This window comes from Poecile atricapillus, chromosome 36, assembly GCF_030490865.1.
Source record: "Poecile atricapillus isolate bPoeAtr1 chromosome 36, bPoeAtr1.hap1, whole genome shotgun sequence".
Lineage (NCBI taxonomy): Eukaryota > Metazoa > Chordata > Aves > Passeriformes > Paridae > Poecile > Poecile atricapillus.
This window is the reverse complement of record NC_081284.1, coordinates 1,767,501-1,792,462: the sequence shown is the minus strand read 5'-3', so window position 1 is coordinate 1,792,462 and position 24,962 is coordinate 1,767,501. Positions and strand designations below refer to the sequence as shown.

The 24,962-nt window shown below is 59.1% G+C and overlaps 1 protein-coding gene and 1 pseudogene across 1 annotated transcript; one reads left to right on the top strand and one right to left on the bottom strand.

Moving 5' to 3' along the window:
- The first annotated feature begins 4,023 nt into the window (after positions 1-4,023).
- On the top strand, positions 4,024-11,916 carry LOC131591007 (cytochrome P450 4F3-like). Its single transcript, XM_058861425.1, has 12 exons — positions 4,024-4,257; positions 5,508-5,652; positions 5,925-5,978; positions 6,913-7,040; positions 8,325-8,452; positions 9,310-9,577; positions 10,593-10,659; positions 10,737-10,866; positions 10,948-11,081; positions 11,283-11,347; positions 11,433-11,515; positions 11,640-11,916. Exons 1-12 carry the CDS (start codon positions 4,072-4,074, stop codon positions 11,818-11,820), a joined length of 1,569 nt encoding a protein of 522 aa, XP_058717408.1. The 5' UTR covers positions 4,024-4,071; the 3' UTR covers positions 11,821-11,916.
- A 1,798-nt stretch (positions 11,917-13,714) lies between these two features.
- The window catches only part of LOC131591011 (zinc finger protein 850-like), a 32,289-nt pseudogene continuing 21,041 nt past the window's right edge, over positions 13,715-24,962 (bottom strand).

Here is a 24,962-nt window from a genome sequence, read left to right as displayed (position 1 = left end):
GAATATCCCACAGGACATGAGAATATCCAACGGGACACGGAAACATCCCACAGGACACAGGAATATCCCACAGAATACTCGAATATCAAACAGGACACGGGAATATCCCACGGGACACAGGAAAATCCCACGGGACACAGGAATATCCCACGGGACACGGGAATATCCCACAGGACACGGGAACATCCCACAGGACACGGGAATATCCCAGGGGACACGGGAATATTCCACAGGACACGGGAATATCCCACGGGACACGGGAATATCCCACGGGACACGGGAATATCCCACAGTACACAGGAATATCAAACGGGACACAGGAATATCCCACGGGACACGAGAATATCCAACGGGACACGGAAACATCCCACAGGACATGGGAATATCCCACAGTACACAGGAATATCAAACGGGACACGGGAAAATCCCATGGGACACTGGAATATCCCACGGGACACGGGAAAATCCCCCGGGACACGGGAATATCCCACGGGACACAGGAATATCCCAGGGGACACGGGAATATCCCACAGGACACGGGAATATCCCACAGGATATGGGAATATCCCACGTGACACAGGAATATCCCACAGGACACGGGAATATCCCACAGTACACAGGAATATCAAACGGGACACAGGAATATCCCACGGGACACCGGAATATCCCACGAGACACGGGAATGTCCCAGGGGAGACGGGAATATCCCATTGGACACGGGAATATCCCACAGGACACGGGAATATCCCACGGGACACGGGAATATCGCACGGGACATGGGAATATTTCACGGGACACGGGAATATCCCACGTGACACAGGAATATCCCACAGGACACGGGAATATCCAACGCGACACAGAAACATCCCACAGGACACGGGAATATCCCACGGGACACGGGAATATCCCACAGGACACGAGAATATCCCATGGGACACGGGAATATCCCACGGGACACGGGAATATCCCACAGGACACTGGAATATCCCACAGGACACGAGAATATCCCACGGGACACGGGAATATCCCACGGGACACGGGAATATCCCACAGGACACGGGAATATCCCACGGGACACGGGAATATCCCAGGGGACACGGGAATATCCCACAGGACACGGGAATATCCCACGGGACACGGGAATATCAAACGGGACACGGGAATATCAAACGGGACACGGGAATATCCCACAGTACACAGGAATATCAAACGGGACACAGGAATATCCCACGGGACACGGGAAAATCCCACAGGACACGGGAATATCCCAGGGGAGACGGGAATATCCCACGGGAGACGGGAATATCCCATGTGACACAGGAATATCCCACGGGACACGGGAAAATCCCCCGGGACATGGGAATATCCCACGGGACACGGGAATATCCCATGGGATACGGGAACATCCCACGAGACATGGGAATATCCCACGGGATACGGGAACATCCCACAGGACACGGGAATATTCCACAGGACACAGGAACATCCCAGGGGACAAAGGAATACCCACGGGACACGGGAATATCCCCCGGGTCGTGGGAATATCCCACGGGACACAGGAATATCCCACAGAATATGGGAATATCCCACGTGACACGGGAACATCCCATGGGACACGGAAATATCCCACAGGACACGGGAATATCCCACAGAACACTGGAATATCAAACAGGACACGGGAATATCCCACGGGACACAGGAATATCCCACGGGACACAGGAATATCCCACAGGACACGGGAACATCCCACAGGACACGGGAATATCCCAGGGGACACGGGAATATCCCACGGGAGACGGGAATATCCCACGGGACGCGGGAATATCCCAGGGGACACGGGAATATTCCACAGGACACGGGAATATCCCACAGGATATGGGAATATCCCATGTGACACAGGAATATCCCACGGGACACGGGAATATCCCACGGGACACAGGAATATCCCACGGGACACGGGAATATCCCACAGGACACGGGAATATCCCAAGGGACACGGGAATATCCCACGGGACATTGGAATATCCCACGGGACACAGGAATATCGCACGGGACACGGGAATATCCAACAGGAGACGCGAATATCCCACAGGACACGGAAATATTCCACGGGACACGGGAATATTTCACGGGACACGGGAATATCCCACGAGACACGGGAATATCGCACGGGAGACGGGAATATCCCACGAGACACGGGAATATCCCAGGGGACACGGGAATATCCCACGGGACACGGGAATATCCAACGAGACACAGGAATATCCCAGGGGACACCGGAATATCCCACAGGACACGGGAATATTTCACGGGACACGGGAATATCCCACAGGATATGGGAATATCCCACGTGACACAGGAATATCCCACGGGACACGGGAATATCCCACAGGACACGGGAATATCCAACGGTACACGGAAACATCCCACAGGACACGGGAATATCCCACGGGAGACGGGAATATCCCACGGGACACAGGAATATCCCACGGGACACGGGAATATCCCACAGGATATGGGAATATCCCACGTGACACAGGAATATTCCCACAGGATATGGGAATATCCCACGGGACATGGGAATATCCCACGAGACATGGGAATATTTCACGGGACACGGGAATATCCCACGGGAGACGGGAATATCCCACGTGACACGGGAACATCCCACGGGACACGGGAATATCCCACGGGACACGGGAACATCCCACGGGACATGGGAACTTCCCACGGGACACAGGAATATCCCACGGGACACGGGAATATCCCACAGGACACGGGAATATCCCACGGGACACAGGAATATCCCACGGGACACGGGAATATCCCACGGGACACGGGAATATCCCACGGGACACAGGAATATCCCACGGGACACGGGAATATCCCACGGGACACAGGAATATCCCACGGGAGACGGGAATATCCCACAGGTCATGGGAATATCCAACGGGACAAGGGAATATCCCACAGGACACGGGAATATCCCACGGGGCCCGGGAATATCCCAGGGGACACGGGAACAGCCCACGGGACACGGCCCCGGCACCTCAGGGACTTCGGTCCCGCTGGGGGCGGGGGGCAGGGGACGGACCGGGAGGGACAGGGACACTCGGTGGGGACAGGGACACTGGGAGGGGACAGGGACACATGGAGGGAGGACAGGGACACTCGGGGAGGGACAGGGACACTCGAGGGGGGACAGGGACACTCGAGGGGGGACAGGGACACATGGAGGGGACAGGGACACTCGGGGAGGGACAGGGACACTCGAGGGGGGACAGGGACACATGGAGGGGACAGGGACACTCGGGGAGGGACAGGGACACTCGGTGGGGACAGGGACACAGGACAGTGGACAGAGACACGTGCAGAGGGACAGGGACACACGGAGGGGACAGGAACACACGACAGTGGACAGGGACACGTGCAGAGGGACAGGGACACACGGAGGGGACAGCGGTACACAGAGGGGGACACGGAAAGGGGGGGGACAGGGACAGGGACAGGGACAGGGACACACACAGGTAAACGGGGACACAGGGGGCGGGGGGGGGGGGGGGGGGGACACGATGCCACCAGGACGTGTCGGAGGGCGCTGCCACCAGAACACACCTTGCGACAAAAGCCGCACACGGTGACACCCAGCCTGGTGACACCCAGCCCGATGACACCCAGCTCAGTGACACTCAGCTCAGTGACACCCAGCTCGGTGACACCCAGCCTGGTGACATCCAGCTCAGTGACACCCATCTCGGTGACACTCAGCTCGGTGACACCCAGCTCGGTGACACCCAGCCTGGTGACATCCAGCTCAGTGACACCCATCTCGGTGACACTCAGCTCGGTGACACCCAGCTCGGTGACACCCAGCTCTGTGACAGCCAGCTTGGTGACACTCAGCTCGGTGACACCCAGCCCGGTGACAGCCAGCTTGGTGACACTCAGAGCGGTGACAACTCGGTGTCACTCAGCCCAGTGTCACCCCGCCCAGTGTCACCACGTCACCCCGCAGCTGCCACCGCCCACGGCCGCCCTTTGTCCTGTCCCCAGCCTGTCCCCAGGAGCTCCATGGCGGTGGCCGCGGCTCTGGGTTCCTTGGGCGTGGTGGCCCTGGGCACCTTGGTGGTGGCCCTGCTGCTGCGGTGGCTCTGGGATGGGCTGGTGGCTGTCACCCGGTTCCGGGCCACTTGTCACCAGCTGAACAAGTTCCCGGTCCCCCCCTGGCGCAATTGGTTGCTGGGACACACCGGCATGGTGAGGGGACAGCGGGGACAGGGGTGGTGGCATCTGCAAGGGGACAGAAGGAATGGAGTGGTGGCACTGGGGGGGAACAGTGGGGACAGGGAGGTGGCACCTGTGAGGGGACAGTGGGGACAGGGTGGTGGCATCTGCAAGGGGACAGAAGGAATGGAGTGGTGGCACGGGGGGGACAGTGGGGACAGGGTGGTGGCACCTGCGAGGGGACAGTGGGGACAGGGTGGTGGCACTTGGGGGAACAGTGAGGACAGGGTGGTGGCACCTATGAGGGGACAGAAGGAATGGGGTGGCGGCACTGGCGGGGAGAGTGGGGGCAAGGTGGTGGCACCTGCGAGGGGACAGTGGGGACAGGGTGGTGGCACCTGTGAAAGGACAGTGCGGACAAGGTGGTGGCACCTGTGAGGGTGGGGACAAGGTGGTGGCACCTGTGAGGGGACAGTGTGGACAGGGTGGTGTCACCTGTGAGGGTGGGGACAGGGTGGTGGCACCTGGGGAGGGACAATGGGGACAGGGTGGTGGCACCTGGGGAGGGACAATGGGGACAGGGTGGTGGCACCTGTGAGGGTGGGGACAGGGTGGTGGCCCCTGGGGAGGGACAGTGTGGACAAGGTGGTGGCCCCTGTGAGGGTTTGGACAAGGTGGTGGCACCTGTGAGGGGGGGGACAGGGTGGTGGCACCTGTGAGGGTGGGGACAGACACACGTGTCCCCGAGGCTGGCAGTGTCCCCAAGGCTCCCTGTGCCCAGTGACACAGCTGTCCCCTGCTGTCCCTGGTGACACAGCTGTCTGTCCCTGGTGACACATCTGTCCCCTGCTGTCCCTGGTGACACAGCTGTCCCCTGCTGTCCCCTGCTGTCCCTGGTGACACAGCTGTCCCCTGCTGTCCCCTGCTGTCCCCGGTGACACAGCTGTCTGTCCCTGGTGACACAGCTGTCTGTCCCCGGTGACACAGCTGTCCCCTGCTGTCCCCGGTGACACAGCTGTCCCCTCCTGTTCCTGGTGACACAGCTGTCTGTCCCTGGTGACACAGCTGTTCCCTGCTGTCCCTGGTGACACAGCTGTCCCCTGCTGTCCCCTGCTGTCCCCTGCTGTCCCCGGTGACACAGCTGTCTGTCCCTGGTGACACAGCTGTCTGTCCCTGGTGACACAGCTGTCCCCTGCTGTCCCCGGTGACACAGCTGTCCCCTGCTGTCCCCGGTGACACAGCTGTCTGTCCCTGGTGACACAGCTGTCCCCTGCTGTGCCCAGGGCCAGAGCACGGAGCAGGGCCTGCAGCAGGTGGACGCTTTGGTGGCCCGGTACCGTCACGGCTGCCTGTGGTGGGGACTGCCCTGGCTGCCCGTCCTGCGCCTCTTCCACCCCAGCACCCTCCGCCCGCTCCTCAGCGCCTCAGGTGGGACATGGGACACCAGACGTGGCTGTCACCAAATGCCACCCCCCGTGGCCAGGCCAGGTGCCGGCCCATGGTGGCCACCGAGCTGTCCTCGAGGTTCCCAAAGGTGTCACCGTGGCCAGCCTCTGGTTGTCCCCCAGCTCCTGTCCTTTGGTGGCCGTGGGTGCTGGGAGAGGGTCCCCAGCTGGCTGTGGGTGGGTGCAGGGTCCCCACCCAGGGGACCCGATGCCACCCCGGTGTGTCCCCACCCTCCCTGTCATTGTCCCCTGCAGCTTTCGTGGCACCCAAGGACAAAATTTTCTACGGCTTCCTCAAGCCCTGGCTTGGTGAGTGGAGAGGGTGACGGTGGGGACAGCACCCCAGGGTGGCCCCAGGTGGGTACAGGTGTGTCACAGGGGTGGGGACAGCACCCCTGGGTGGCCCCGGGTGGATCTGGGTGTGTCACAGGGGACAGGGACAGCACCCCTGGGTGGCCCCGGGTGGATCTGGGTGTGTCACAGGGGACAGGGACAGCACCCCTGGGTGATCCCAGGTGGATCTGGGTGTGTCACAGGGGACAGGGACAGCACCCCAGGGTGGCCCCAGGTGGATCCGGGTGTGTCACAGGGGACAGGGACAGCACCCCTGGGTGGCCCCAGGTGGCTCTGGGTGTGTCACAGGGGACAGGGACAGCACCCCTGGGTGGCCCCGGGTGGATCTGGGTGTGTCACAGGGGTGGGGACAGCACCCCAGGGTGGCCCCAGGTGGGTACAGGTGTGTCACAGGGGTGGGGACAGCACCCCTGGGTGGCCCCAGGTGGATCTGGGTGTGTCACAGGGGACAGGGACAGCACCCCTGAGTGGCCCCAGGTGGCTCTGGGTGTGTCATAGGGGTGGGGACAGGGGACAGCATCCCTGGGTGTGTCATGAATGGAGCTGGGTGTCACAGGGGACAGGGACAGCACCCCTGGGTGATCCCAGGTGGCTCTGGGTGTGTCACAGGGGTGGGGACAGCACCCCTGGGTGGCCCCAGGTGGATCCGGGTGTGTCACAGGGGTGGGGACAGCACCCCTGGGTGTGTCATGAATGGAGCTGGGTGTCACAGGGGACAGGGACAGCACCCCTGGGTGATCCCAGGTGGATCTGGGTGTGTCACAGGGGACAGGGACAGCACCCCTGGGTGATCCCAGGTGGATCTGGGTGTGTCACAGCGGCCAGGGGCGGTGGGGGACAGGGGACAGCACCCCTGGGTGCCCTCAGGAGCCCGCTGTCCCCTCGCCAGGGGAGGGGCTGCTGCTGAGCGGCGGCGAGCGCTGGGCGCGGCACCGGCGGCTCCTGGCGCCCGCCTTCCACGGGGACCTGCTGCGGGATTACCTGGGCATCTTCAACCGGAGCACCCGCGTGATGCTGGTGAGAGAGCCGGGACCGGCAGAGTCCCCAGCTGCACCCCAAAACATCAGTGATGCACCCCAAAATATCAGTGATGCACCCCAAAACATCACTGCTGTACCCCAAAACATCACTGCTGCACCCCAAATCCTGACTCGCACCCCAAAACATCAGCGCTGCACCCCAAACCCTGACCTGCACCCCAAATTCTATCCTACACCCACTGCTGTGCCCTGAGTCCTGTACTGCACCCCGAGTCCCATCCTGTACCCCAAATCCCGTATCCCAAATCCTGCACCCCAAATCCTGCACCCCAAATCCTGCACCCCAAATCCCATACCCCAAATCCTGCACCCCAAATCCTGCACTGTCCTATACCCCAAATCCTGCACCCCAAATCCTGCACTATCCCGTACCCCAAATCCTGCACCCCAAATCCTGCACTGTCCTGTACCCCAAATCCTGCACCCCAAATCCCGTAACCCAAATCCTGCACCCCAAATCCTGCACTATCCCGTACCCCAAATCCTGCACCCCAAATCCTGCACCCCAAATCCTGCACCCCAAATCCCGTACCCCAAATCCTGCACTGTCCCATACGCCAAATCCTGCACCCCAAATCCCGTACCCCAAATCCTGCACCCCAAATCCTGCACCCCAAATCCTGCATCATCCTGTACCCCAAATCCTGCACTGTCCCGTACGCCAAACCCAAACCTGCCCCCAAACCCCAGCCCCACCCTTGGCTCATCCCTGCACCTGTCCCACACCCTGTCCCTGTCCCTGTCCCTGTCCCTGTCCCTGTCCCTGTCCCTGTCCCTGTCCCCTGTCCCCTGTCCATGTCCCTGTCCCTGTCCCCTGTCCCCTGTCCCCTGTCCCTGTCCCTGTGCCTGTCCCCCTGTCCCTGTCCCTGTCCCTTTCCCTGTCCCTGTCCCTGTCCCTGTGCCTGTCCCTCTGTCCCTGTCCCCTGTCTCTGTCCCTGTCCCTGTCCCTGTCCCTGTCCCCTGTCCCCTGTCCCTGTCCCTGTCCCTGTGCCTGTCCCCCTGTCCCTGTCCCCTGTCCCCTGTCCCCCTGTCCCTGTCCCCCTGTCCCTGTCCCCTGTCCCTGTCCCTGTCCCTGTGCCTGTCCCCCTGTCCCTGTCCCCTGTCTCTGTCCCCTGTCCCTGTCCCTGTCCCCTGTCTCTGTCCCCTGTCCCTGTCCCTGTCCCTGTCCCCTGTCCCTGTCCCCTGTACCCTGTCCCTGTCCCCTGTCCCTGTCCCTGTCCCTGTCCCTGTCCCTGTTCCCTGACCCGGTCCATCCCCACAGGACAAGTGGGGGTCAGTGGTGGCCGCTGGCACGGGGCCAGTGGAGCTGGAGGTGCTGCAGCCCCTGAGCCTCCTCACCCTGGACACCCTCCAGAAGTGCATCTTCAGCCACGAGAGCCACTGCCAGGAGTGAGTGCCACCTGTCCCCGCTGGCCATCCTGGTGGCCCTGCCATGGACCCCGCTGGCCATCCTGGGGGCTGTGGTGACCCCACCATGGTCCATGGTGGCCCTGCCATGGACCCTGCTGGCCATCCTGGGGGCCGAGATGGCCCCACCATGGTCCCTGCTCGCCATCCTGGTGGCCATGGTGGCACCACCATCATCCCCACTGGCCATCCTGGTCCCGCCATTGTTCCCATTGGCCATCCTAGCCCTGCAATTGTCCTCACTGGCCATCCTGGTGGCCCTGCCATGGTCCCTGCTGGCCATCCTGGGGGCTGTGGTGGCCCCACCATAGTCCCCACTGGCCATCCTGGGGGTCATGGTGGCCCTGCCATTGTCCCTGCTGGCCATCCTGGTCCTCCCATTGTCCCCGTTGGCCATCCTAGCCCTGTAATTGTCCTCACTGGCCATTCTGGTGGCCCTGCCATAGTCCCCACTGGCCATCCTGGGGTCCATGGTGACACTGCCATGGTCCCTGCTGGCCATCCTGGGGGCCATGGTGACACTGCCATGGTCCCTGCTGGCCATCCTGGCCCCCACATTGTCCCCATTGGCCATCCTAGCACTGTAATTGTTTTCACTGGCCATTCCGGTGGCCCTGCCATAGTCCCTGCTGGCCATCCTGGTGGCCGTGGTGACCCCACCATGGTCCATGGTGGCCCTGCCATTGTCCCTGTTGGCCATTCTGGCCCCCCCATTGTCCCCATTGGCCATCCTAGCCCTGCAATCATCCTCACTGGCCATTCTGGTGGCCCCAATGGCCCCACCATGGTCCCCTTTGGCCGTGCTGGTGGCCACAGTGTCCCCCCTGCTGTCCCCGCAGGCGGCCCAGCGAGTACATCCAGGCCATCCTAGAGCTGAGCTCCTTGGTGGTCCGGCGCCAGCTGCGGCCACTTCTCCACCCGTGGTGGCTCTACAGGCTCTCCTCCGATGGCCGGCGCTTCGCCCGCGCCTGCGCCACCGTCCACGCCTTCACCGCCGACGTGGTCCAGCGCCGACGCCGCGCGCTCGCCCGCCTGGGCCACCAGGCCTGGCTGGAAAGCCACCGTGGACGAGGCATGGACTTCATTGACCTCCTGCTGCTCGCCAAGGTGGGGCCGGAGTGGTGGCCACGGGGGCATGCAGGTGGTCAGGAGGGTGGTGGTGGCCATGGGGAGGTGATGGTGGCCACAGAGCTGGTGGCCAGTGGGATGGTGGTGCCCGTAGGGTGGTGGTGGCCATGGGGTAACAGTGGTGGCCACAGAGCTGGTGGCCAGTGGGATGGTGGTGCCTGTAGGGTGGTGGTGGCCATGGGGAGATGATGGTGGCCATAGAGCTGGTGGCCAGTGGGAAGGTGGTGCCTGTAGGATGGTGGTGGCCATGGGGAGATGATGGTGGCCACAGAGCTGGTGGTCAGTGGGATGGTGGTGCCCGTAGGGTGGTGGTGGCCATGGGGTAACAGTGGTGGCCACAGAGCTGGTGGCCAGTGGGATGGTGGTGCCTGTAGGGTGGTGGTGGCCAAGGGGAGATGATGGTGGCCACAGAGCTGGTGGTCAGTGGGATGGTGGTGGCCATGGGGAGATGATGGTGGCCACAGAGCTGGTGGCCAGTGGGATGGTGGTGCCCGTAGGGTGGTGGTGGCCATGGGGTAACAGTGGTGGCCACAGAGCTGGTGGCCAGTGGGACGGTGGTGCCTGTAGGGTGGTGGTGGCCATGGGGTAACAATGGTGGCCACAGAGCTGGTGGCCAGTGGGATGGTGGTGCCCGTAGGGTGGTGGTGGCCATGGAGATATGATGGTGGCCACAGAGCTGGTGGTCAGTGGGATGGTGGTGCCCGTAGGGTGGTGGTGGCCATGGGGTAACAATGGTGGCCACAGAGCTGGTGGCCAGTGGGATGGTGGTGGCCATGGGGAGATGATGGTGGCCACAGAGCTGGTGGCCAGTTGGAAGGTGGTGCCCATAGGGTGGTGGCCATGGGATGACAATGGTGGCCACAGAGCTGGTGGCCAGTGGGATGGTGGTGCCCGTAGGGTGGTGGTGGCCATGGGGAGATGATGGTGGCCGTGGATGGGATTTGTCCATAGACCAGTGGCCCCAGGTGGCCCATGGCTCATGTCACCCACCCAGGACGAGGATGGCCACACCCTGTCGGACGAGGACATCGCGGCTGAGGCCGACACCTTCATGTTTGAGGGTGAGCACGAGCTCCCAGGCGCCACTTGGGGCGGGTGGCCACTCCAGTGTCCCCTCAGTCACCCAACGTCCCCACAGGCCACGACACCACGGCCAGTGGCCTGGCATGGCTCTTCTACAACCTGGCTGGCCACCCTGAGCACCAGGAGCGCTGCCGCCAGGAGGTCCAGCAGCTCCTGGCCGGCCGGGACACTGCGGACATTGAATGGTGAGATGTCCCCAGGGCCACCCCTGGCCACCTGGCTGGAGGTGCCACCCCCCACACGGTGCCACCCCCACTTGTCCCCAGGGAGGACCTGTCCCGGCTGCCCTTCACCACCATGTGCATCAAGGAGAGCCTGCGGCTGCACCCTCCCGTCACCGCCGTGTCCCGGCGCTGCACCCAGGATGTCCCCCTGCGCGATGGCCGTGTCATCCCCAAGGGTATGGCATGGCCAGGGTCACCCCCGTGTCACCCCCAAGGGTATGGCATGGCCAGGGTCACCCCCGTGTCACCCCCAAGGGTATGGCATGGCCAGGGTCACCCCCGTGTCACCCCCAAGGGTATGGCATGGCCAGGGTCACCCCCGTGTCACCTCCCACCCTCCCCTGCTGCCCCTCAAGTGGCCATTCCCATCCCACCAGGGGTCATCTGCCTGATGAGCATCTACGGGACCCACCACAACCCAGACCTCTGGCCCGAGCCCGAGGTAGGGCCACCCTATGATGTGTCCCCGTCACCACGGTGGTGACAGCTGCGTCCCCTCCGTGTGACAGTGTCGGTGTCACCCCAAGGTGTTCAACCCCCTGAGGTTCAGCCCAGAGAACAGCAAGGGACGGTCCCCAGCATCCTTCATCCCCTTCTCTTCTGGCCCCAGGTACGTGGTGGGGCGGGGACAGGAGTGTCCCCAGGTGCCACCCCCATCCCTGGCTGGCTGGGGTGACAGCTGGGCTCAGTGGGGTGGCAGTGGGGTGACAATGACAGCGGGGATGTGGTGGCAGGAACTGCATCGGGCAGAGCTTTGCCATGGCCGAGATGAAGGTGGTGGTGGCGTTGACGCTGTCCCGCTTTGTGCTGCGGAGGGACACGGCGAGGCCACCCCCGCGCCGCAAGCCGGAGCTGATCCTGCGTGCCGAGGACGGGCTCTGGCTGCTGCTGGAGCCGCTGGCGGGAGTGGCCTGAGGGACACGGGCCACCAGGACATGGGGACAGCCCGCGAGGCGGGTGTCACACCCAGGGGAGGAGCTGGGAATAAAGGGTAGCATGAAGGGGATGGTATCGTGGTGGTGGTGGGGGTGGGGATGTGTTCTCCTCGGTCATGGGACATCTTATGGCATGGACGTGTCCCCTAGGCCACCTGTCACCATCCGTGGCCATAAACCCACATGTCACCATCTGTGTGACCTCTCATGCCCAATTATCCCCACCCCTAGCCACGTCTGCACCCATGTCCATGTCACCGTCCCCATCCCCACCACTTCCCATGTCCCACCATGTCCCCATTCATGTCCATGTCCCCATCCCCACCATGTCCCACGATGTCCCATCCATGTCCATGTCCCCATCCCCATCACCACCATGTCCCATGATGTCCCCATCCATGTCCACATCCCCATCCCCACCATGTCCCACCATGTCCCCACCCCCACCATGTCCCACCATGTCCCCATCCATGCCCATGTCCCCACCCCATCCCCATCATGTCCCGACCCATGTCCCACGATGTCCCCATCCATGTCCATGTCCCCATCCCCATCACCACCATGTCCCATGATGTCCCCATCCATGTCCATGTCCCCATCCCCACCATGTCCCCACCATGTCCCCATCCGTGTCCCCATCCCCACCATGTCCCACCATGTCCCCATCCATGTCCACGTCCCCATCCCCACCATGAGCCACAATGTCCCCACCCATGTCCACGTCCCCACCATGTCCCATGTCCCACAATGTCCCCATCCATGTTGCTGTCCCCATCCCCACCATGTCCCATGTCCCACCATGTCCCCATCCATGCCCATGTCCCCATCCCCATCCCTATCATGTCCCTACCCATGTCCCATGATGTCCCCATCCATGTCCCCATCCCCACCATGTGCCACAATGTCCCCATCCATGTCCATGCCCCCATCCATGTCCATATCCCCATCCCCACCAAGTCCCCACCATGTCCCATGATGTCCCCATCCATGTCCACGTCCCCATCCCCACCATGTGCCACAATGTCCCCATCCATGTCCATGCCCCCATCCATGTCCATATCCCCATCCCCACCAAGTCCCCACCATGTCCCATGATGTCCCCATCCACGTCCATGTCCCCATCCCCACCACATCCCACCACGTCCCCATCCATGTCCCCATCCCCATCATGTCCCATGTCCCATCATGTCCCCATCCATGTCCATGTCCACGTCCCCACCATGTCCCATGTCCCACCATGTCCCCACCATGTCCATGTCTCCCCATCTCCTCATCCATGTCTTAGTTCAAGATCTTTATTTTTACTCAACTATTGGGTGAAGGGATGAAGGAAAATGGAAGAAAAACAAAGCCAGAATACCAGGATTTACGAGTCCATGTGCCTGGGTAGGTGGAAAAAAAACTTTGTTAGCTGAGTTTCCACTCCATGGTCTCTAAAATCTTGGTGTTTTGCGCTGGTCCATCACCACCTGGCTGTAAAAGGTACCTGAGGGCCAGAGACAATTAAAATCATGGAATGACAGAGGTTGGAAAAGATCTCCAAGACCAACCGCTATTCCTTGACACCGTCAGAAGAAATGACTGAACACAAAAGAAGAGATTTTTTGAGGTCGAAAGTAAAAAAAGTCCGCTGTTGCCAATGAATTCCGAACGTCATTCTGCATCCCAGTTTTGGTCCTGCTGAGCCCAGATGAGCACAGGGAACCAGGAAGATGTGGACACCACCAGCCAGGTGTCTTCCCAGCACGGATCAGCAGGAGCACGGATCACCGAGTCCCTGCCCAGCCAGGCTCACTGGGGATCATCCAGAGGAGGATGGAGCTGGGGCAGCGCACGAAGCTCTTCCCGCAAGCGGGGCACGCGCAGGGCTTCCCTTACCGGGACCTCCCGTGCTGTTGGCTCACGGTAGAGCTCTGGGAGAAGCTCTGCCCACACTGGGGACACTGTTAGAGTCCCTCCATGCTGTGGGTGCGCTGGTGGGCGATAAGCCTGGAGCGATAGATGAAGCTCTTCTCACATTGTGAGCACTTGTAGGGTGTCTCCCTGGTATGGATCCTCTGGTGGATGTTCAGGTAGGAGCTCTGCACGAAGCTCTTCCCACATTCTGAGCACTTGTAGGGCTTCTCCCCGGTGTGGATCCTCTGGTGGATGGTCAGGTTGGAGCGCTGGGTGAAGCTCTTCCCACACTCTGAGCACTTGTAGGGCCTCTCCCCGGTGTGGATCCTCTGGTGGATGGTCAGGTTGGAGCGCAGGGTAAAGCTCTTCCCACACTCTGAGCACTTGTAGGGCCTCTCCCCGGTGTGAACTGACTGGTGGATGATCAGGTTGGAGCGCTGGGTGAAGCTCTTCCCACACTCTGAGCACGTGTAGGGACATTCCCCGGTGTGAATTGACTGGTGCATGATCAGGTCAGTGCTGTCACGGAAGCCCTTCCCACATTCCCTACACACATAGGGTCGCACCCCAGTGTGGGTCATCTGGTGCCTGACCAGGTGGGAGCTCTTCCTGAAGCCCTTCCCACATTCCTCACACTGGTAGGGCCGTTCCCCCGTGTGGACCATCCGGTGGCGGATCAAACTGGAGCTGATGCTGAATCTCTTCCCACATTCCCCACATTCATAGGGACATTCCCCGGTGTGGATCCTCTGGTGGACAGTCAGGTGGGACCTGACGGTGAAGCCCTTCCCACATTCCCCACATTCATAGGGACGCTCCCCGGTGTGGACGGTCTGGTGGCGGAGCAGATCCGAGGTGTCTCTGAAGCCCTTCCCACATTTCCCACACTCATAGGGCCGTTCCCCCGTGTGGATCATCTGGTGGCGGAGCAGGCGGGACCTTGTGAAGAAACTCCTCCCACACTCCAAGCACTGGTGGGGCTTCTCCCCATCCTGGAGCTTCTCATGGACCACCAGCTCAGAGCTCTGGCCACATCTCTGGCCACCTTCCCGGCTCAGGGTGGGTCTTTCATCCTCAGAGCACCCTGGGCTGGGTTTGGAGCTCCTCCTCCTGCGGGTTCTCCGTGGCTTTTCCTCCCCGTTGGATTCCTGTCCCGTGGAGCTGCTCAAAACAGCCTCTTCCACGAGGTTCTGACCCGGGGATTTGTCCTCCCTGGTCTCCATCCTCAGCTCCTTGTCTGGGGGAGGAAGGACAAGGAGAGGATGGGATTTGCCTCCGTGCCAGAGGGAAGGGGAAGGAGATCCCCCCAGTGCGTCCCCGGCAGGACGGCGTCGGCAGCGGGGTTGTCCTGCAGCCGGGGGCCAGGCTGGGCTGGGAGATGGAGCAGGAGAGAGAGGGAAAGGGGCACTGACTCCCTCCTCACCTGCCTGGCTGTCCTGGGACATCTTCCTCTTCCTCACAGCCTCCTCCTCCATCTGGCCAAGGTTTGGGAATGAGAAATCCTGGTCTGGGGGAAAAACAAGGTGTGAGTGCCTTGGCTTTTGAAGGTCCCACTGCCCAAATCCATCTCTAGAGATCACCGCGGCTCTGGTGCCCACAAAAATCCCCAAAGCAGGAGGCCAAAGAAACTCTCCCGGCACTTCCCCCGATCCAGAGCCCTTCCTTTGGGGGGCCCGTGGCTCCTGGGGACGCCCCCTCCCCCGGCTCCTGCTCAGCCATGCTCAGGGGGTGTCGGGGCTGCCAGGGCTCATCCTCCCCCGATTCTGCCTCGGCTCCCGGGGCTCCCGGGCTCCCTTCTTCAGCATCCCCCACTCCACACACTCACGCCTTCCCCTCCCCTCCCCGACAGCGCTCCGAGCTTCGCCCGACCCGGACCCCACTCATCTCCAGGCCCCACCGCCCCTCCAGGCTGCCGCAGCTCCCCCAGCTCTGCTCTCGCCCCTCTCCCCACGCCGGGGCTCCCGCGCTTCATTCCCCGCCGGGACCGGGCCATTCCCGCCGGGACCGGGCCATTCCCCGCCGGGACCGGGCCATTCCCCGCCGGGACCGGGCCATTCCCGCCGGGACCGGGCCATTCCCGCCGGGACCGGGCCATTCCCGCCGGGACCGGGCCATTCCCCGCCGGGACCGGGCCATTCCCTCCGGGACCGGGTCATTCCCACCGGGACCGGACCATTCCCCCCGGGACCGGGCCATTCCCGCCGGGACCGGGCCATTCCCCCCGGGACCGGGTCATTCCCCGCCGGGACCGGGCCATTCCCGCCGGGACCGGGCCATTCCCGCGGGGACCGGGCCATTCCCCACGGGACCGGGCCATTCCCGCCGGGACCTGGCCATTCCCCCCGGGACCGGGCCATTCCCCCCGGGACCGGGCCATTCCCGCCGGGACCGGGCCATTCCCACCGGGACCGGGCCATTCCCGCCGGGACCGGGCCATTCCCCCCGGGATCGGGCCATTCCCCCCCGGGACCGGGCCATTCCCCCCGGGATCGGGCCATTCCCCCCCGGGACCGGGCCATTCCCGCCGGGATCGGGTCATTCCCCCCGGGACCGGGCCATCCCCGCCGGGACCGGGCCATCGCCACCTGGAGACCCCAAAACCCCCCCAAAACCCCCCCAAGGGCCATTTGCGCCTCGGCTCCGGACTCCTCCAACATCCAAAAACATCCCCTCATCATACAATAATGATATATAATATAATATAATATAATATAATATAATATAATATAATATAATATAATATAATATAATATAATATAATATAATATAATATAATATAATATAATATAATATAATATAATAATACCTCTCCCACCGACACCCAAATCTTTTTGGGACTCCATTCCGAAATCCGACAGCTCCCAACCCCGCCCCCCACCCAAAAAAAATCCCAAACCCTCGGAGATGCGGCGAGAGATTTGGGGCGAGCTTCCACTACGGATGCGGGGCCACGCGGGGCTCAAGCGGCCGCCACAAGCTCCGCGGGCTTCTCCTGCTCCTCCTCCTCCTCTTCCTGCTCCTCCTCTTCCTCTGTCCCTCTTCTTCCTCCCGCTCCTCCTCCGCTGCCTTCCCGGCCCCCCTTTCCCCCCGCTTTCCCCCCCGCTCTGCCCCACCGGCTGTCGGCTGGGGGGGAGCCCCCCGTGAGCCCCCCGGGATGGGCAGGGGGCTCGGGGGCTGCCGGTTCCGATGCCGGGTGCCGTCCCGCTCCCCCCCGAGCCCGAATTGCGCTCCCGGGGCTCTGGGGACAGCGGGGCTGGCGCAGCTCGGGGGGCAGCGGGGAGCGCTGGGCGCTGCCCGGGGAGCGGAGCCCCCGCTGGGGAAATGGCTCGGGGGGCTCTGCCTGCAGCCGGGAAAGGCGCTGAGCCCCGCCGCTCTGCTCCTTTGCATTCGCTGTCCCGAGGTTTGTTTCTAATGAAGGCCTTGGCTTCTCTGTGTGAAAAACGGGGTTCACTTAATTTTTATAGAATTTAAAAATTTATATATAATTTTTTTAATATATATAATATATATTATAAATATAATATCTTAATATTATCATTAATATTAATATAGTCTTATTAATATAGTACATTATAATATTATATATTATTAATATATTATATTATTAATAATATAATGTATTAATATTTATTACAGATATAATGATATATAATATAATATAATATATAATATTATATATAAAAATATATTATTTACATCATATATATTATATAAATAATTTTATATAAATATAAATAATTATAAAAATATTTATTTATATTAATTTATATATAAATTCTATTTATATATAGAATTTAAAAGTTTAATAAAAAAACAATTAGGAGAAAAAATAAAGTAAAGTATACAGATAGGGCCAGGTGTCTCTGCATTCACCTTACTGACAAAGGATTGTCCCTTAAAAACAGAACCCTACTACATATCCATAAATTCTCACACATATTCAGACATTCTTCTTAGGATCTTTGGTGTTCTTCTCTTTAGTTTTCTCCTGCCCCCTTCCCAATAGATCTATCTTCTTGGTGCCATTGAGATTTACATTCCCTGATACCAGAAATGCAATAAATTCCTCCCCCCAGAGTTCTGGTCACTGCTGTCTTCATCTGGGTAAGAGAGTTTACAAATGCAGGAGTTCTCTAGCAAATTTTTTTTTTCTTCTCAGTTTTTGGGTTATACAAACAAAAGCAGTTTTTATTTTAATACTATGCCATAGCCTAACATATATGTATTATACTACTATTTCTAAATTTCATCAATAACAGCAATAAGGAAACTCTATTAATACAACAAAATTTCTCATTCTTATAACATTCATTTTAATATTTGCGAAAAGCCAACAATATAAAATGTATCTATAACATCTAAAACCTTGAACTGTTCAAAGTTTGTGTCTCCTAGCCCCTGAGCCATGAGGGCCACAGAGGAGCCCCTGCTTTCCCTACTCCTTCCCACAGACACGAGCCTGGGGGAGGCATCCAAGCCCAGCCTCACGCTGGCACTGCTTGAAGTGACTCTGTCCCGCAGCGCTGACAAATGGCCAATGTGATCCAGGCACAGACAGCGAATTATTCAGCAGGAGAAATGATCTGACACAAAGAACTCCATCCCCATCGTTCACCGCGGAGCCGAGAAGCCAAAGCTGCTCCTGGTGCTGGACAGAGTTAACAGGGTGCGCTCTCTTAAAGCACGGACAGAGAGAGGATGGAACCAAGAGAAGGAAGGAGAAGAAGGGGATTTGCCCCCGTGCCAGAGGGAAGGGGATCCCCCAATCCTTCACTGTCTCCATGGCTCTCAGCGGCACCTGCCCAGCCCCAGCCACGGCTCTTGCCCCTTTCTTTTCCTCTCCAACACCTCCTTCCTGCTTCTCCACCTGGCGTTTCTTGTTGGCTGAAACACACAGCGTGAGAAACGCTGCGCGCTCTGTGCACCCCATTTTCGGTGAGCCCGAGGGATTGCAGGCTGCCAGGGGCTGATCTGTTCCCAAGGGAAAGCTTCTTGGGGGATCTCACACTGGAGGACAGCGGTTGGAAATCATCTTGCTTTCTCCAAACAGTGCTGAATAACTGGAGACAGCACGTTTTTCTCTTGTCCCACCAATGGCACAAGAGCTGCTGTTCCTTTACCTAACCACGATAACCCTGTAGCGCGGGACCCTCTAAAAGCTGAAAAGTTTGGAGAATAAAGGCCCCTTTTAGCAACTCGTGCTGTGTGCTGTGAACCCACACTGATCCACCGTGTCCAACAGCCACAGCGCTCCTCTCAGAGCAGAGTTTGAGTTCCTCTCCAGTTTTTAAGAGGTTTCATCAAGGACTAGAAAGGGAGAATCAGAAAGCAAAAGGTGCAGGTGCCCGGCTGCCTGGCACAGCCAGAACACACCCACTGCTTCAGTCTGCAGCCTTTTTATACCTTGTCACCTGCCCTGGCACAGCTCCCTTGGGAAGCGGGGCAGAACCGGCACCTTGGGAGCCTTGGCAATTCCCCTCTTGGATCCATGGCACTTGCTGCAGTGATGGGGAATCTGTTTCCACAGCACAACACCCCCCGTCCCTCCCAAGAGCCCTCAGATCACACAAACCCATCATCACCCACATCCCCTGGAAGTTCATCCCATGTCCCCACCATGTCCCCATTGATGGCTCTCCATGTCCCCACCCATGTCCATGTCCCTTGATATTGCCACCCATGTCCATGTCCCCACCATGTCCCCCATTCATTGCTCTCCATGTCCCCACCCATGCCCGTGTCCCCATTCCTGGCTGTCCATGTCCCCACCCCTGTCCATGTCCCCATTCCTGGCTGTCCATGTCCCCACCCATGTCCATGTCCCTTGATGTCGCCACCCATGTCCCTGTCCCCACCATGTCCCCATTCCTGGCTGTCCATGTCCCCACCCCTGTCCCTGTCCCCCCCTCAGATTCCTCTTCATCTCCAGCCCCACCAGGACAGCTGTGGATGGCTGGAGCTGGCGCTGACCCCCATGCGAGTGCGGGACCTGCCACGCCGGCGCCTCCACTGCCACCTGCAGCCGGACGCCACAGCTTTGTCCTGCACCACGGTGGCCAAGGTGGCCAGCAGTGACCATGAGCTCTCCTGGGGGCAGCTCTTCCAGCTGGCCCTGCTCCCCTGGCTCTGCACCCTCACCCTTGCCCTGTGCTGACCAACCAGGGCTGCCAGTGGTGCCGTCACCGTCCCACCGGCTGTGCTGGTGGTGGCCCAGCAGCCCCTGGAGCGCTGGTGCTGCGTTCTGGGGCCACAGGATCATGTCCAGGGATGCTCCAGCGAGCAGGAACCAGCACGGGACACCAACGGGCCGGGCTCTGCTCAGGAAACCATTTATTCAGCAGGAACAAACTCAGATCCAGAGACAGAGAGCACTGAAGAGAGGCTGGGTGACGGGTTTTGTGGGACAGAACCAGGATGGAATTCAAGGTCGGGGACTTTTAGGAACACAGCAAGGGAGAAACCGCAGGGGCTCAAACCCAATCAGAACCAGGCAGGTCCTACAGAGGATCAGGAGGAGCTGGGGCTGCGCCACCGCCTCAAATATTTCTTCGTGAGTCCCCATGACAAACACCAGGCCCAGTTGGGCTGCAGATCACTCATCCTTGTCACGGTCCAGGTGACACCAGGGTGGCAGGGACACCAGGCATGGGGGGCTGTGACCAGGGGAAGAGGGCACGGGGACATGGGGACACCAAGGACAGCAGGTAGAGGGGGCACAGGGACATCGGGGGCGTTGGGAAGGTGGTGTCAGAACACAGGGGAGGGGGCACACGGACACGAGGTGGGGTCAGAGGGACATCAGGGAAGCAGAGAGACATGGGGACATTGGGGAGGGGGTGTCAGGACATGGGGGAGGGGACACAGTGACACCATGGAGAGCGTTGGGAGTTTGAGGACATGTGGGGGCAGTGGGGGACTCAGGAGATGTCTCTTGGAGGGGGAGGGGTGTTTTGGGTTCCCCTGGGGACACATCACCGGGGTCTGGACACTGCAGTGGCCCCAAAAGAGGGGACAGCCAGACCGTGTCCCCTTGGGGGGGATGGAAAATTCCACGGGAACGCTCACCAGGCTTGGAAGACACTGACGTGTGACATACCCCTACCCCACCACAAGGCCCCTTTTCCTGTGTCCCCCCCACAGTGTCACCTGCTGTCACCTGGAGCCACCTGTGCCCTCACCCTGCTATTGAGTAGGGCCGTTAATTAATTAGAGCTAATTATGGCCACAGGGAGGGATTTGGAGCAGGGAGAGCCCCAAGAAGGACGATGAAGTTCAGAGTCTCTGGTGTTCCTGGGGCATTTGGGAACAACAGGGGGGACATGAGCGTCCCCAAGGAGATTCCCTCTCATCTCCCATGGGACACCCGTGTCCCTGAGATTGTTCTGGACTTGCCAGGCCAGGGGCCGCTTCGGCCACGCTGTACCCGGGGCTGGCTGGTCTCTGGGGGGACCCAGCAGAGCCTGTGTCTCCTCCTCAGTCCAGTGTCATCCCCTGTCCCGGTGTCCCTCTACCCACTCCACAGTGTCCCCGTGTCCCCCTGTCCCGGTGTCCCTCTACCCGCTCCACAGTGTCCCCGTGTCCCCCTGTCCCAGTGTCCCTCTACCTGCTCCACAGTGTCCCCATGTCCCCCTGTGTCATCCCCTGTCCCAGTGTCCCTCTACCCACTCCACAGTGTCCCCATGTCCCCCTGTCCCCCTACCAGATCCACAGTGTCCCTGTGTCCCCCTGTGTCATCCCCTGTCCCCCCCGCCCAATCCCCACTTCCTCCCCGCCCCCACGTCCCCTCTGTCCCATCCCGTTCCGATTCCTGGTGTCCCTGTCCCCCCATCCTGGACACCCCCTCCCCTCAGTGTGACCCCCACCCCCGTCCCTGGTACCTCCTGTTCCTGTGTCTTGGCCCCATTCCCATCGCAGCCTCCGATCCCAGTCCCATTCCCGATCCCTATTCCCATTCTCGATCCCAATCCCAGTCCCGTTCCCATTCCCTATCCCACACTCCCGCATCTTATTCCCATTCCCAGTCCTGTTCCCATTCCCCTATTCCCTACCCCATTCCCAGCCCTATTCCCATTCCTCCATTCCTGGTCCCGGTCCCGTTCCCATTCCCCTATTCCCTATCCCATTCCCGGTCCTTTTCCCATTCTCCCATTCCTGGTCCCATTCCCATTCCCCTATTCCCTATCCCATTCCCAGTCCTTTTCCCATTCTCCCATTCCCATTCCCAGTCCCGTTCCCCTATTCCCTATTCCCTATCCCATTCCCAGTCCTTTTCCCATTCTCCCATTCCCATTCCCGATCCTGTTCCCATTTCCCTATTCCCTATCCCATCCCCGGTCCTTTTCCCGTTCTCCCATTCCCGGTCCCGTTCCCAATCCCCTATTCCCTACCCCATTCCTGGTCCTATTCCCATACTTCCATTCCCGGTCCCAGTCCTTTTCCCATTCTCCCATTCCCGGTCCCTTTCCCATTCCCCTATTCCCTATCCCATTCCCGGTCCTTTTCCCATTCCCATTCCCCTATTCCCTGTTCCATTCCCGGTCCTATTCCCATTCCTCCATTCCTGGTCCCGGTCTCGTTCCCATTCCCCTATTCCCGATCCCATTCCCGGCCCTATTCCCATTCCTCCATTCCCATTCCCGGTCCCGTTCCCATTCCCATTCCCCTATTCCCTATTCCATTCCCGGTCCTTTTCCCATTTTCCCATTCCCAGTCCCGTTCCCATTCCCATTCCCCTATTCCCTATTCCATTCCCGGTCCTTTTCCCATTCCTCCATTCCCGATCCCGTTCCCGTTCCCGGCCCCGCCCACCGTCCCCCTCACGTGACAATAACCCACAGTCCTGGCCCCGCCCACCTCCCGTGCGCTTTTATTCTCTGATTCCAGTATTTATAGATTCTCAGCAATGACCAGGGAGTGGGTAATTAAGTCACCACCTTCCCAATCACACTGGTCATGCGAAACATCCATCAAAAGGCGTTCCTCAGAAGGAATGTGATAAACAACTTCTGTTTGTAGATCTTTCATGGAAAAGTAACAAGAACTGTGAAAACGTTATCAGAAGGCTTCAATTTCCAGGGCGACACCTTCCCTCTCCCCACTGTGGGCACACACTTGTGTTTCCTCTCTCTCAAGGCACCCCATGGCCCTCACCAAGGCACCTTCACTCTGGTGCCCCCCTCGCTGCCCCAGTGTCCCCAGACACGCACTCGACTCTCCTCCAGAGCCCACACCAAGTGCTTTATACCCCAAATGTTCTCTGGTGCAACTCAGGGTCTCTGGATCCCCCTGCCTTGGCATCCAGAGGTCCTTTTGCTGCGTGTGACCCTCTCTCCCACCACGTGTGCAGGTGGAACATCGGCAGAGGAGCCGGAAGGGACGCTGCAGGCATCAGGAGAGGGAGAGTTTCCTCTCTGTGCGCCGGGCGTCCAAGGAGCTCAAGTAGAAAAGTTCTTCAGTGCCCTGGGTAAGCAGCAGCCCTCCTGTTGAGGCAGGAGGAGAAGGGGTCAGTGCCCTGTGCTCAGTCAGGGGCAGTCTGGGAGCCTCTTCCTTGCCCTTCTACAAGGACACAGCGCTCCTGAAGCGTGGGCTCACCTGAGCTGGGCTTTGTGCCTCTCTCAGGTGTGCCCGCTGCAGCCGGCCCAAGACCGACAGTGCCAGCAGGACGACGTGGAGAGCTGTGCAGAGACCAGCCAGGAGCTGTCCTGCTCCTCACCAGCTGCCAGCCACTATTCTGTCATAAAGAATATTTCCAGGAAAAGATGGGATTCGATTTTTTTCACTGGCACAACGAGGCTCCTGCGAGCTGTTGTGCAATTTCCCTGCCTGAGGCCAGAGCTGTACCTGAGACAAGAAATGGGAAATTGAGGTGTTGCCGAACTGCTTCTGGTCCAAGATTTCCTGCTGAGATGCAGGAGAGGGCAGGGGAATCAGGAGATTTCCTGGTGTCTCCTTGTCAGGAGGCAGCCCTGGCCTTGGGGTGCAGCGGCAGCCCTGGGCAGGGCACGGCAGCAGCGGAGGCTCCTGGCACAGGGAAGAAGCTGGGGGCTCCAAGCTGAAGGTGCTGCTGTGTGTCCCTGGAGGAGAGGACACCACTGCACAGGTGAGCTGGCTGTTGAGCTCCTGCTCACCTGCTGAGGAGCAGCCTTGTGAAAAACGAGATTCACTTAATAAATTATAAAAAGCTTAATATAAACAAAAAGACAATTAGGGGACAAAGGAAATAAGGCAAAGGGTTAAAATGGCCGGGTGCCCTGGCGGGTTGCCAGGAACACAGCTGGTATCTCCGGAACACTCTTTTTAAACCCTCCTGCTATGAGGGTTTAATGCATATTCAAACTTTTTCAAGAAGTATTTAGCATGTCCTCTCCCTAGTTCCGCCTATTTAGAACAGGCTCTGTATGGTTTTTATTTTTGCTGTTCAGCATTATTTTTGCTGATGAGCATTATTTTGAGCTTGGTTTCCTTTCTTCTGCAAATGGTCAGTGCTGATAACAGTCTGGTGACAGCTGGGCTTCACAGCACATCCTTCCACTGCTGCCACCGGCCTGGTCCTGGCTGCTGATAACAGCTTGGGCTCTATTGTTCTTCCACTGATAACAGCTTGGGCCCCACTGTCTTTGCCCTCTGGGGTTTCCTTGCTTTGTACTTAGGAGATTCCTTTAAGCTTAAAACTTGTTAGCAAGAAAAAAAGTACATACATAGCCAGAAAGTATTTAACATATAATATTCATCCTAATACTTGCGAAAGCCAATATCACAATACAGATTTATAACAGTCTCTTGGGAACCGTGGTGACACTGCAGAGCTAAGGAGACCATTGCTGGAGTTCACGGAACCGAGGTCCCATCGTGACACCGCGATTCTGCTTCTTGAGCTTTGGACTTTCTATCAGCAGAAGGACATTGTTTTATCAGCAGGGATTCTCCTTTAGCTGGCTAGGCTGTTGTTCTTTGGTCATATAGTAACCAGTACTCTGTAAATTATGACACAAAGCAGGTTTTCATTGCTACTTTGATTTTACCCTTCATGTTTTCAGAATCTTCTGCCAAACAATCACATTCATGAGGTTTCCCTCTTTCATCCTCCCCAACACACCGTGACACAAAGAAACAGCTTAGAACCAAGGGGCCGTTGTGACTGTCACGGGAAGAGGGGAGGTGTCCTGGTGGGGCACTGGTGGCTGGGTTCTTTTTCCCCCTCGGACTGAGACTGGTGAGAGAGAGGAA